This window comes from Homarus americanus, unplaced genomic scaffold, assembly GCF_018991925.1.
Source record: "Homarus americanus isolate GMGI-L3 unplaced genomic scaffold, GMGI_Hamer_2.0 scaffold39618, whole genome shotgun sequence".
Taxonomy (NCBI): Eukaryota; Metazoa; Arthropoda; class Malacostraca; order Decapoda; family Nephropidae; genus Homarus; species Homarus americanus.
This window is the reverse complement of record NW_024716984.1, coordinates 347501-362426: the sequence shown is the minus strand read 5'-3', so window position 1 is coordinate 362426 and position 14926 is coordinate 347501. Positions and strand designations below refer to the sequence as shown.

At 41.5% G+C, this 14926-nt stretch overlaps 1 protein-coding gene across 4 annotated transcripts in view; it reads right to left on the bottom strand.

The window, feature by feature from the left end:
• The window catches only part of LOC121858775, a 64007-nt gene that overhangs the window by 12090 nt on the left and 36991 nt on the right, over positions 1-14926 (bottom strand). For 2 of the 4 annotated variants that reach the window (XR_006087509.1, XR_006087508.1), the window contains exons 22-34: positions 14734-14849; positions 13198-13285; positions 12100-12194; positions 11503-11620; positions 10657-10845; positions 10067-10146; positions 9764-9887; positions 7285-7473; positions 6697-6776; positions 6394-6517; positions 5540-5731; positions 4899-5126; positions 451-1429 (exon numbers count right to left, since the gene is read on the bottom strand). Coding sequence is in view for 2 of the 4 variants with exons in the window: in XM_042355406.1 (XP_042211340.1) it covers positions 1224-1429; positions 4899-5126; positions 5540-5731; positions 6394-6517; positions 6697-6776; positions 7285-7473; positions 9764-9887; positions 10067-10146; positions 10657-10845; positions 11503-11620; positions 12100-12194; positions 13198-13285; positions 14734-14849 (1829 nt within the window). In the remaining 2 variants the exon portion in view is untranslated. Of the gene's footprint in view, positions 1-446; positions 1430-4898; positions 5127-5539; positions 5732-6393; positions 6518-6696; positions 6777-7284; positions 7474-9763; positions 9888-10066; positions 10147-10656; positions 10846-11502; positions 11621-12099; positions 12195-13197; positions 13286-14733; positions 14850-14926 lie in introns of those variants that run through there. The other 2 variants (XM_042355406.1, XM_042355407.1) reach the window with 2 other exon arrangements.

The window sequence follows — 14926 nt, the reverse complement described above, 5'->3', positions numbered from 1 at the left end:
AGGTTAGGTTAGGTTAGGTTAGGTTAGCTTAGGTTAGGTTAGGTCAAGTCTCTAGGTGATTACTCAATACTTATCACTAATACACAACACTACAGCATCACTAGACATGACAAGGGTTCAGTGAGGTAAAAAAAAAATCCTTAATGTATCTTTAGCCAAAAACCAGGGAAAAAGATAATATATAAAGCCATTCATCCATAGTTAAGAGAGAATGAATCTTTTACAACACCCAGGAGGAACAGGAGAGCAATACTAATAAGACAAAGAATAATAAAAAAAACGAAAAATAATTAAGAGAGACAGATTAAGAAAGATAAGTGTACTCTTGTGAAAAGTTAGGTAGATATTCCTGTCTTATAAATCAATATATCCAAATATATATATACAGTATATATGTATATAGTATATCATATCACAAAATTCAAGGAAAAAGAAAAAAATTAAACTTACCGGAAAAAACAATTGAGAGTTGACATTATTCTTTATCCCACCAGTGTGTTGGTTCCATGAATACTCGTAGAGGATATTGAAGTTATGGTTAAGATAAGAAACTGTATTAGTTAACAATAAGGGTCAACTGTAGATTAACCCCACCAGTTTATTCTACCTTAAGATTAACCACCTTAACCTAACCTAACCTAACCTAACCTCCCAATCATCAGGAGAAATAAACTGGATAGGGGGGGGTAATCTTCAGGTGATCTAACAGTTATAAACAAACTCAGAAAGTGTTATGGTAACTGATGGTAATACTTATGGTAACTGATGGTAATACTTATGGTAACTGATGGTAATACTTATGGTAACTGATGGTAATACTTATGGTAACTAGGGATGGTAATGGAGGTAAACACAGGTACACATTATGTTTAATGTTACTTAAATTTATAATGACTTGTACATTAGTCTCCAAATTATTGTCAATAATAAGATAAACCTTCATCAGGAAGTAAACACCCCCCCCCCCCTCTCTGTCTCCTCCACTCCCATGTCCCTCTGACTTATATACCAACAATTTCTTCCACTGTTAATTATCAAAGTCTGTGAACGTTTGTTGATATGATTACCTGAGTTAAGGGGTCAACGGTAAAAGTGTGTGCTTGTTTGTATTGTGTATCTTTGAGTGCACTACATGTATGTGTATGTGTGTGTATGTGTGTGTGTGCGCATGTGTATGTACAGTACAATATATGTTTACTGTATTTAGTGTGTGTGTGTGTGTGCTAACATGCCAGCACCTTACCTATACAGTGGGGCAGGTTGGTCACTGTCCAGTTGCTGGTTCCCTCCAGACAAGTAACACTTATGGTTTTGTTGTCATCAACAAACTTGGTCTCACAGGTGTAGGTGGCTACAGCGCCCCACTCGTCCACCCCCTTGTATGAAATTGTCACCCCGACATCAGAAGCCGGAGGAGGAGTGGTACACACTGTTGAGACAAGAGACGTCATGAGGGAGCAGTGAAAGAAAGGGGTTTAAAAATGAAGAGCACCTGTGGAAGAGTGAGAAAAGTACACCCAAGCCACTAGACCTCATCATAACAAACGAGGAGGGTGTGGTGGCCAAACTGGAACACCTTGCCCCAGTTGGCACCAGTCACCATGTAGTGTTGTCATTCAGATTTAACTGTTACCTAGCTCATGAAAAGGCCAGGCCAAGGTGCAAATACTACAAGAGAAATTACAACGGGATGAGGGAAGAGATGAGGGGTATCCACTGGCCTGACTCATTAAGGCACAAGAATGCAGACACTGCGTTGAATATCATAACTAGTAAAGTGACCCATTTGATCGATAAATATATACCCAAGACCAAACCCAGTGCCTCTGGGAATACGAGGGGATCCCTACACATGAACCATGCGGCGGTCGACAAAGTTAAGAAGAAAACCCAGATATTCAAGACGTGGGTTGGGTCAAACGATGAGCAGGACAGTGGGATGTATGCAAGAGCCAGAAACCAAGCAAAGGTAGCGTGTGGAAGGGGTGGAAATGAGTTCCAGTGGCTGGTTGCAAGCGAGGTCAAGTCAAATCCAAAGGCGTTTTACCGCTATGCAAAGTCGAATTTAAAAACACGAGTAGGAGTATCAGACCTGAGGCTTGAAGATGGTAGTTACTCAGATTCTAACCAGGATGAAGCCGAGTCATTGAACAGCTTCTTTTCCTCGGTGCTCACAAGATAGGATGCAATTAACCTTCCTGCGTTTGAGGACAGATGGTTCGACACAGCACTGACCCACATTGTGTTCACAGAAGAGGGTTTTAGATATAAACTGTCAAAGCCAAAGGTCCATAAGAGTCCCGGCCCTGACATGGTGCATCCCAGAGTGCTAAGAGAGTTGTGCAACGGGCTTGCCGAGCCCCTGAAGATCCTGTTCTGTAAATGCCTGGATGAACAAAAGGTCCCAGTGATTGGAAAATGGCTTATGCGAGTCCTATCTTCAAGAAGGGCGATCGTCACTCCACGAACAACTATAGACCGGTGAGCCTGACCAGCATAGTATGTAAAGTACTTGAGAGTATTATCAGAGATGCCGCGATGGAACATCTACTACGAAATAACCTTGTAAAGGATTGTCAACACGGTTTTATGCCTGCTCAACACAATTACACCAGGTACTGGATATTTGGACCTATATTCTGGAGCGGGGTGGTAATATTGACAATATATACCTAGATTTTGCCAAGGCCTTCAACAGTGTACCCCATGAAAGGCTGAAAATCAAACTGGTAAGGGTACGGAATTCGGGGAAATGTCCTAGCGTGGATAGAAGACTTTCTACATGATCGCAAGCAGTGTGTGGTGAATAATGGCACGAAATCATCATCAGTACCTGTCACAAGCGGGGTACCACGGGGCAGTGTATTTGGACCCGCTGTTTGTTTGATTCATAAATGACATGGCTGACGTTGTACACTCCTACATACAAATGTTTGCGGATGACGCCAAGTTATTTCGGAAAATCAAGAACCAAGCGGACTGTGAAGAGCTGCAGAAGGACCTCTGTGGTGCTCCAAGAATGGTCGAAGAAATGGCAGCTGAGATTCATTGTCACGAAGTGTAAGAAGATGCACCTGGGGCGTACCAACGGTAAGGAGGCGTATCATATATCCCAATTGGATAAAGAAACTGCACTATTTGAGACAATGTGAGAAGGATCTAGGTGTGTATGTTGACAATGAGCTGAAGTTCTCGGGCCATTGCGAGAAGAAGGTAAATCAGGCAAATAAATTATAAGGTCTTATAAGAAGTGCTTCCCCATCTGGAGTACTGTCACCCCGTCTGGTCCCCGAGATATGCTAGGGACTGTCAGATGGTTGAAAATGTTCAAAGGAGGGCCACCAGACTGGTGCCTGCACTTCGGCACCTCAACTACCCTGAGAGATTGGAGCGCCTGAACTTGCCTAGCTTATACTACAGACGGGCAAACTTTTTCGGAGTGAGAGTTGTGAACTCTTGGAACAATCTACCAGAAAGTGTTGTGACGGCACCGAGTGTGAGCTCTTTCAAGACCAGACTTGACCAACACTGGAGCAGGTTCAGGTACATTCAGGAGCCGGTGCATGTCCGGTACTTGCCAACAGTTCGTAACAGAGACGTGACCGATCGCCCAAGCGGCTAACGAGCCGATCAGTGGTGAAGAGGATAGAAATAAAAGTAAGCGGCTAACGAGCCAATCAGTGGTGAATAGGATAAAAACAAAAAAACAAAAACCTGAACAATAGCTCTACTGAAGGAACAAGAGTGTCATGAGGCTTCTATTAGTGCTGTACTAAATAAGTATTACAACCTGTTTGTTCTCTACCTGTACACAGTTGAATGAAAGAACAACTTAACTGAACCCACACCAATAATTTTAACATTAAGTACAGTAAAATTACTCAGAATTCAACTGGACCAAGACAAATGTTTACCTCCTTGTTAATAAAGATATTAATTTTATCCAATTCAATCTAGTGTATACATTTGTGCTTTTATCCACAGTGGCATAGACAATAGTTAAGATATACATAGAAAACGAGTTTCTGCTTTGTAATACATTAATTCAATACACAATTATCATAAGTTTTACAGTAGAGTCGGGATATATCGCAACCTTTTATAAAGATTTTTTTTTATCGCGACTACCAAAATTATCAAAATTTTACAATATATAGCGATAAATTTATTTACAGTATTTCACTAGGGAAATTGGGCAGGAAATATTTCAAATGTAAAGCCATGGCAAACAAATGCGTTATTTGCTCACCCACACATTCACGCTCGCCCGCACAGTCTTTCTGAGTGAACAGCTGACTCTGCTGCATATTACGACTTCACAGGTGAGTATAAATGGGTTGGTAGTGACGTGAAAAGTGAAGTGAATAGAATGGAAAGCTTAATGGAAAAGATTTAATACTGTAACTAATATATTTGGTTTGTTCATTTATGTAGGTGTGGGATTGTCAAGTGAGGGTGGCAGTGGGCGAAAGTTGCCGAGTCTGGTGTTCTCGGGATGGTGCGTCAGCTGCCGAGTCTGGTGTTCTCGGGATGGTGCGTCAGCTGCCGAGTCTGGTGTTCTCGGGATGGTGCGTCAGCTGCCGAGTCTTGAAATAGCCTGTTGTTCCCAAGTCTAGTGTTCATTGGTGCTTTAGTTAGTAAGAAAATATACATCGTTAAGTCAAGTTTAGTCACTTTTATTGGCCTCCAGAACCTAACCCTATTTTCCCCATTGATTACATGTAATTATATATCGCGATTTAGTATGTAGCGAACATTGCTGGACCCTATCTCGCAATATATCCCGACCCTACTGTACTCAAATAAAATAACCTTTTTATGTGTTTGTGTGAGATAATTAAATAACAAACTTTTCATCATATTTTGGAATAATATGTAAGAAAACGCATGTCTCTTACTTTTACAGACTGGTATGTCACTAAGGCTCCAGCCACTGTCCAGGCAGGTGATGTTGAGGGTTGTGGTGTCATTAGAGAGGCTGGTTGTGGTGTTGTCGTTACCCAGGGTGGAGGGGTCATAAACCAGGAAACCTCCAAGACAGATGTAGGAAGCCATAGTTCCCGTCACTGGAGCTGCAGTGAGACTGTAGGTAGTCCTGTTGGAGGCTGGGGGTGGTGACCCACACACTGTAGGTGTAAACATTATATTTGGCTGAAAAACTGATGTAGAAAATTTGTGGCTTGTGGATTGTAAACTAAGTTCAGGAAGATGTTGAGTTATGGCGCCTCAAATATATTGCCAAGAAAACTCAGCGAGAAGAAAGGAACAATAATGGAAGATGAGAATGATAATGTCACTGATCAGTAATCCTGAGATAAGTAGACAATTGGTCACCAATACTTCAGGAGCTGTGTAAGATCCTTCATTTAGTGGTGCGAGGTGAGAGGCTGAGAGCTGCTTCATATAAACCAGTGACAGGTTCCTCACACTACAATTTCAGAAGTTTGTAAGATAACTTACATTAAGTTCTTAGCAGGAGTTCAGCCCAAAATTAAAAAAAACAAGAGAGAAGTTTCATCACAATGTTTCCCACACTGACCATTAAGACACTTGAAGTCAGGATCCTCCAGGACCCATTCAGTGCCATTAAAAGTAACAGAGGTGGTGTTGGTTTCTGCAGGGGACATCAAGTCCTCATAACACGTATAGTTGAGGACATCCCATTGCCAGTGGGGTGGCTTTGGGCCCGAGTATTCACTATCAGGAATCTGAGGTGGACCTTCAATAGCCACTGTAACAACAACAATGAGCTTAGTAATGAACAACAACAGTAAGCTTTGTAATAAACAACAACAGTAAGCTTAGTAATGAATAACAACAGTGAGCTTAGTAATATATATCAAGAATTTTTTTTAAAGATTTTATTATATTAGTTGTAAATTACACACGATACAAGAAGACTAGATCATTCTAAGCTACCATGTTTAAAACTGAATATCATAAAGTAGTGATTGACACAGTTTTAATACTTATATCCTATCAGACAGCATTTTGTAAGAGGATATACAATACAGTATTAGGAACTGTACTGACAGATGATGCCACAAGCACTCTTAATCTCTAACTGCATGGTCCCTTTATCTAAGACAACACTAAATATACACATGAATGAATCATAATGTCAGTGTACTTCAAATCTAATGTGTATTAATTTTAATGTCCGAATTAATGAAACTCCCAGGTGAATTGAGTTCATCAATGGCTCACCTACTTCTAATTTGTAGATGAGGATGGAGGCATTAACATGTCTAGATATACACACAGACCTGCAAGGGTACAGAGGTTAGATCTAATGTGACTCACCTATCCTGTAGATGAGGATGGAGGCATTAACATGTCTAGATATACACACAGACCTGCAAGGGTACAGAGGTTAGATCTAATGTGACTCACCTATCCTGCAGATGAGGATGGAGGTGTCGATATCAGTCCAGTTGCGGGAGTTGTTGTCACACGTCAGGTTAACCGAGGAGTTCAAGTTGGTGAAAACATACCCGTCAGGACATGAGAGTTCAACCTGTGGGGGTTGCACAGGTGCATTGTTCTTATTGGTTTTACAACAATATTTTCTTTTTCACTGATAAGTCATTAGCAGATACAGAGAGTAATATTAGTAAATTATTCATAAGGAGGATTTAGTACTGTTTGTGGAGAGTGAGTATGAAACCCACCAGGCAGGCAGGAAGAGGTTCTCACCATTGTGTTGACAGTCCGGGACCGACCATTCCAAGTTGTCTTGATTGGAGGGTCTGGGGTCAGGGGATCACTCAGGCACACTGTAGAACGAGAGTAATGGTTACTTTTTCCTGCCTACCTAATTTAGGAAACAGCCATCACAATTAGAGACAGCCTGGTTGTGGTGGAGGAGGCCAATGATCTGCATAGATCCCCCCATTGTTCTTGATAGCCTTGTCCAGGACTATTTTTAATCTCAGTAGTTCTTGCTTCCACATCTTCAGTTGGTACTGTAGTCTGTTCTATAAGTCTACCACCCTCTGCATGAAGAATTACTTCTTCCTTATATTCATTCTGCATGACAATTTGGGAAGCTTAAAAATATGACCTCTTGTGTGTGTAGCACTTGATGTCTAAAAGAAGTGATCTAGGTCATTGTCTTCCATCCCTTTCAGGATTTTTAACGTTTCTATGGATGTTGACCTTTCTTAAGTGAAGTTCACCAAACTAATATCTACCAAGAGGTTCCAAACCATAAATTAAGCAGATGTTCCTAACATTAACACAGACAAGTTCCTACCACTGGTGAAGGAGTTAACTTAAACTAACCATTAAGGCATTGAAAGTCAGGTTCCTCCAGGACCCACTCGGTGCCATTAAAAGTGAGAGAGGTGGCGTTGGTTCCTGTGGGAGACATCATGTCCCCAGGACACGTGTAGTTGAGGATGTCCCACTGCCAGTAGGGCCGTGCTGGGCCACTGTACTCACTGCCAGGGGGTTGTGGTGGGTCTGTAGCCACTGCAACAACAATAAGAAAATCTGTGTTATATATAAAATGACTGATTGGATGGTCCCTTTATCTTAGTTGAGACAACACTGAACATACACATGAATGAATCATAATGTCAATGTACTTCAAATCTACTGTGTATCAAGTTTAATGTCCGAATTAATGAAACTCCCAGGTGAATTGAGTATATCAATGGCTCACCTATCACTAATTTGCAGATGAGGATGGAGGCATTAACATGTCTAGATATGCACACAGACCTGCAAGGGTACGTTTACTTACTTTACTTTTATCCTCTTCACCACTAATAAGCTCGTTAGCCGCTTGGGCGATCGGTCACGTCTCTGTCACGCACTGTCCGAAAGTACTAGGCATGTACTGGCTTTCTGTTACGCACTGTTGGCAAGTATTGGGCATGCACAGGGCTCCTGAATGTACCTGAACCTGCTCCAGTGTTGGTCAAGTCTGGTCTTGAAAGAACTCACACTCGGTGCCATCACAACACTTTCTGGCAGATTGTTCCAAGAGTTCACAACTCTCACTCCGAAAAAGTTTGCCCTCACAGTTTTCTGAACTTGCGGCTTCTTCAATCTTGAGCTGTGACCCCTTGTGGGGCGAGCATCTGCCAGCTCCAAGTAAGGACAATCGACTGAGTAGTGCCCCTTGAAATGCTTATACACCTAAATTAGGTCGCCCCTTGCCTGTCTGTAGTATAAGCGCGGCAAGTTCTGGCGCTCCAATCTCTCAGGGTAGTTGAGGTGCCGAAGTGCAGGAACCAGTCTGGTGGCCCTCCTTTGAACATTTTCAACCAACTGATAGTCACTAGCATATCTCGGGGACCAGATGGGGTGACAGTACTCCAGATGGGGAAGCACTTTACTCTGAACGACCTTCTTATAAGACCCAATAATTTATTTGCCTGATTTACCTTCTTCTCGCAATGGCCCGAGAGCTTCAGCATATATTCAACATTCACACCTAGGTCCATCTCACATTCAGTCTCAAATAGTGGAGTTTCTTCATCCCGTTGGGACATATGATACGCCTCCTTACCGTTGGTACGCCCCAGGTGCATCCTCTTACACTTCGTGACATTGTATCTCAGCAGCCACTTCTTTGACCATTCTTGGAGCCCACAGAGATCCTTCTGCAGCTCTTCACAGTCCTCTTGGTTCTTGATTTCCCGAAATAACTGGGCATCATTGGCAAACATTTGTATGGAGGAGTGTAGAACGTCAGGCATGTCATTTATGAAACAAACAAACAACAGCGGGCCCAATACACTGCCATGTGGTACCCCGCTTGTAATAGGTACTGATGATGATTTCGTGCCATTAATCACGCACACTGCTTACGGTCATGTAGAAAGTCTTCTATCCACGCTAGGATATTATACGAATTCCGTACCCTTCTGGTTTGATTTTCAGCTTTTCTTGGGGGTACATTGTAGAAAGCATTGGCAAAATCTAGGTAAATATTGTCGATATTACCACCCCGTTCCAGAATATGGGTCCAAATATCCAATACCTTGAGCAATTGTGTTATGCAGGAGCGCCCCGGCATAAAGCCGTGTTGGCAATCCTTTACAAGGTTGTTTCGTAGTAGATGTTCCATCGCGGCATCTCTGATAATACTCTCACGTACTTTACATATTATGCTGGTCAGGCTCACCGGTCTATAGTTGTTCGTGGAGTGACGATCGCCCTTCTTGAAGATAGGACTCACATGAGCCATTTTCCAATCACTGGAGACCTTTTGTTCATCCAGGCATTTACTGTACAGAGGAGGATCTTCAGGGGCTCGGCAAGCTCATTGCACAACTTTCTTAGCACTCTGGGATGCACTCTTGTGGACCTTTAGCTTTGACAGTTTATATCTAATACCCTCTTCTGTGAACACAATGTGGGTCAGTGCTGTATCGAACCATCTTTCCTGAAACGCAGGAAGGATAATCGCATCCTCTCTTGTGAACACCGAGGAAAAGAAGCTGTTTAATGCCTCAGCTTTATCCTGGTCAGAATCTGCGTAACTACCGTTCTCTGGTCCCATACAGTAGGTCGAGGGTTCGAGTCCTGGCTGGTAAGGTCGTTGATTATGTTCAAAGTTCACGTGTTATATGGACTAAAAATTAAAGTATGTATATATGTATATATATATATATATATATATATATATATATATATATATATATATATATATATATATATATATATATATATATATATATATATATATATATATATATATATATATATATATACACAGTATATATCAGAGGTTAGATCTAATGTGACTCACCTATCCTGCAGATGAGGATGGAGGTGTCGATGTCAGTCCAATTGCGGGAGTTGTTGTCACACGTCAGGTTAACCGAGGAGTTCAAGTTGGTGAAAACATACCCGTCAGGACATGAGAGTTCAACCTGTGGGGGTTGCACAGGAGCATTGTTCTTATTGGTTTTACAACAATATTTTCTTTTTCACTGATAAGTCATTAGCAGATACAGAGAGTAATATTAGTAAATTATTCATAAGGAGGATTTAGTACTGTTTGTGGAGAGTGAGTGTGAAACCCACCAGGCAGGCAGGAAGAGGTTCTCACCATTGTGTTGACAGTCCGGGACCGACCATTCCAAGTTGTCTTGATTGGAGGGTCTGGGGTCAGGGGATCACTCAGGCACACTGTAGAACGAGAGTAATGGTTACTTTTTCCTGCCTACCTAATTTAGGAAACAGCCATCACAATTAGAGACAGCCTGGTTGTGGTGGAGGAGGCCAATGATCTGCATAGATCCCCCCATTGTTCTTGATAGCCTTGTCCAGGACTATTTTTAATCTCAGTAGTTCTTGCTTCCACATCTTCAGTTGGTACTGTAGTCTGTTCTATAAGTCTACCACCCTCTGCGTGAAGAATTACTTCTTCCTTATATTCATTCTGCATGACAATTTGGGAAGCTTAAAAAAATATGACCTCTTGTGTGTGTAGCACTTGATGTCTAAAAGAAGTGATCTAGGTCATTGTCTTCCATCCCTTTCAGGATTTTTAACATTTCTATGGATGTTGACCTTTCTTAAGTGAAGTTCACCAAATTAATATCTTCCAAGAGGTTCCAAACCATAAATTAAGCAGATGTTCCTAACATTAACACAGACAAGTTCCTACCACTGGTGAAGGAGTTAACTTAAACTAACCATTAAGGCATTGAAAGTCAGGTTCCTCCAGGACCCACTCGGTGCCATTAAAAGTGAGAGAGGTGGCGTTGGTTCCTGTGGGAGACATCATGTCCCCAGGACACGTGTAGTTGAGGATGTCCCACTGCCAGTAGGGCCGTACTGGGCCACTGTACTCACTGCCGGGGGGTTGTGGTGGGTCTGTAGCCACTGTAACAACAATTAGAAAACTTGTGTTATATACAAAAATGACTGATTGGATCTTCAACAAGTTTCATAAAAAAGTTTTTGTTTGTTCATCAATACAAGTCACTGGGTCTGTAATGGCTACTGTAAGAAAACAAAGAATCCTATATATATATAAAAATGGTTAGGTAGACCAACAACTGAAAATAACAACCCAAACCAAGTGAGACTCAGAGGTCCAAATATTTTCTATCATAAACTTGTGTTTACATTCACAGGTATTTAAAAACTTAAAATATTTGTACACACACATAAAAGTATATCAATCCTAAGACATGTAGACCTTTGACCTATTTGCCTAAAACCACACGTCTATTTTTGTAGATACTATACTGCATGTTACAGATTTGTGCCCCAGCCTTGACACAGAATTCTACTGGAAATCATATAATCTACATTATTTGTATACTGTACCTGCACTATCATACAAATGCAGAATCTATGTGAACTTTTATGATGATTTAACTGAATAAATACCTATCTATCTAACGCACCTACGTCATTCTTACTCTGACATCTGATCTTCCAACATACATCATTTTTAAGTAAAAATACTAATGATTTAATCTGACAGACTCACTCAAGTACAACAACCAGAGAGGACTGATCTTGTCAACTCACATATCCTGCAGATGAGGCTGGTGTTGACCAAGGTCCAGTTTCCATCCTCTTCACAAGTCACAGTAATGGTAGAATTTTGATTAGCAAATAAGTATCCACTAGGGCACGTCAACTGGACCTGTATAGAGGGAGGGATAAATAACATATATTCAAAGCAGCAGTATGCAGGGATGATGTGGACTGACTAGTTCTTATTACTTTACTTTATCCTCTTCGCCACTGATCGGCCTGTTAAACGCTTGGGTGGGTCTTTGTATCGGTTCCTGAGCTATATTTTGTGTAACCTCTTATTTGTGCAATAGTGCTGATGGTAAGTTAATACTGTTATTATTGATACCCACATAATGATGTACTGTACTCTGATAGTTGTCTACTAACCAAAGCGTTTACTTGTGCCAGGGTAAAATATGCCATTCTCTAGGCTGTTTTTACCAACTATAATGTTTACAAGTTTCCCTCCCCAAATTAGCTTAGTTTTGATTTTAGAATATATCAGAGGCGAAGAGAACAAGTAAGTAAGAGTTAATAAGTAAATATATAAGTATGTACAGTAGGTAAGGTGGTACAGTAGTTAATGTTAAGTGAGAATGTACCGACCTGAGTGCCGGAAACACGAGTGTAGTTGTCCCAGGTGGATGTGGCATTGGGGTATGGATCAACAGATATCGGAGATGGAGGGTCATCCGCACATACTGTCACGTGAGTAAAACATTAATGGTTAGAAAAGCTCACATATATGAAGGAAGGAAGCTCACTATATTACTAATTATAACTAAATTATATCTACCACACGGCTGTTATTTACATTCTGGTACTTGTTAAGACCCACTCAGCCTCCCACCGCCTGCTCCCACTCAGCCTTCCACCGCCTGCACCCACTCAGCCCCCCACCACCTGCACCCACTCAGCCCCCCACCACCTGCACCCACTCAGCCTCTCAAACATCTACTCTTCTCGTAGGTAAAAAATCTGACCACATAAGACACAACCAAAGATCTTAACTGTGATGTTTCTCACCAATACATTTACCCACAACATCAAAAAACAAAGATGTATGCATCAGAGTATTATTCATGATGTTATACACTACATAATACAAAATAATGGTTGTCGCTTGTGTAACGAGGATGGCCGGCCCAAGGGTCACCTAGGAGCGAATTTGTATGAGGTGTAGAAGCTGTCGCCAACACAACAACCACACCCCGAGTTAACGAGCTGCATGACTCAGTGTGTATTTACCATTACCCCGGAATACGATCCGCAAATCGATTAACATCCAGGTCCCCAATTACTGCTGGATAGACAGAGGCAAATGGCGTAAAGAAACTTGACCATAGTTTCACCCTGCCCGGGATCGAACCTAGGTCCGCTCGCTTGAGAGGCGAGCATGCTGATAATTACACCACAGGTCGCCACGATACAGAACATAAGACATACTACAGTGTCTATAATCTATGTACTGTACACACAAGTACATCGTATAACTACAAGTGTATTGTATACCTACAGTCTATAATACGGAATCTATATAACTTGTATGACAACTTTACTGAATATCTATTTACCAACCTACAGTATCTATCTAATACAATAAAAACAGATGAAGTATCAATATAACATAATGAGTTCTATCTTGCGGTAACTAAATTATCCGGTAAAATAATATAAGCTTACCTGTGACACACGCCAACTTACCTTTGGCACACTCAAGCTTGGTGTCATTGGGTAGCCACACATGGTCCTTACATGTCAACGTAATGGTGTTAGTCAGGTCAGGGTATGTCTGGAACAAGTACAGGGTCTGTTTAGGGAGAGAGAGAGAGAGAGAGAGAGAGAGAGAGAGAGAGAGAGAGAGAGAGACCATCATCATGACTAAAGGCTGGTGACCCCGGTCCTCCACTTTAAACATTAACCCTTAAAGCCCGGGTAACATTCCTCTACGTCCAACATAGTGACTCCAGGTGACATTTACTTGGCAACTGAACTCATACGTAATCTTTGTCTAAAGTGTAGTGGTCCAGTTACACACCAGCTATCATAATGAATGCATGTCCGATGTCTCATAGCCCGCCTCACTCCCCCACACCCTCGACAGTAGTGCTATTCATCAAGAGTGGCATTGATATAGTACTGGGTGATGAAAACAGTGATGGGGAGGAAACGGACCCAGATGATGTCGAGTTTGTTGAGGCAGACAGCGGTGAGGACAGTGACACAGACAATGGCATTCACAACTCCTTCCCTCCCCATCGGCCACCCCTCAGTTCTCATGGGCGCCATGGACCACGTACACACCAACCACAAAAGTGACTGCACTGATTTTACATCTGAAATGCCAGTTTTCGACTGAATTAACAAATACATATATATTTTGTCTGCCCAGATATGCCTGCGTGGGGGGGTCTGGAGGGTCTTACGCTGTCCAGAGCATATGGGTTAATGCACTGTCTTCACCACAACTAAGTTTTGCATCTCTCTGGGACCACAACTTGTAATTTCATTCATATACAGTATCCAGTTTCTCCTTTACTCTGACTAAGATCCTCAATCATAAAAGAGAGAAATTTAGAGTAATAAACAGAAGATGAATCCAAGAGCAAGTTGAAAAAGAAATCCTCACTAAGGCTGAAGAATCAGTTGATATGTTATAATGATAAGTCAAAAGAAGCTAGGCTCGGGTTAAGGCAGACACACAGAAGGTGACAGAGGGAAGGAGGACCAGAACAATTGAAGCAGCAGCTAGTGGCTCGGCAGAAGAATGTTGAAAAGATCACAACCAGTACTGATATGTGAAGAGAAGAATCATTATTAACCGAGACCAAATGTGAAAAGAACCTAAGGGTGTATGGTAACAACAAACAGATGTTCTCGGACCATTGTGAGAGGATGGCAAATAAACTAAGCTAGGTCTTACATACCTAGAAAGTTGGCAACCAAAAATAATTCTTATCTTAGGATTGATTTTTAATTTGGATATAACTATTAGTTTATCTGTACAGCATTAATTCACAGCCCATATTTATCATCATTCCCTAATAATCATTCAACTAACTCACTTCTTTAGGAATTTATAACCCACTCCCCTCTCTCTATCTGCAGATATCCTTTAATTTACAAAGCCTTGATCTGCAAAAAATTTAAGTTTCAACATTTGAAAACAAATGAATAAATTTAAATTCATGGAAGTATTTGTGTCCAAGGTGTTAAGCCTGACCCAAGTGTTAGTTTCACCTCATGGATGCTAAGTCCATCATCACAGGTGTAAGAGACCTCGGCACCTATGGCATTGTTGGTGAAGTTGTCCCGCGTCATGTTGGCTCCAGGGTTAGGTGGTGGGTTACCACAGCCTAAGGAAAGGGCAATTAAGGTCATCCAAGTTCATGTTAAGTCAACATCTGTTATCCAAGGTCATATAAAATTATCA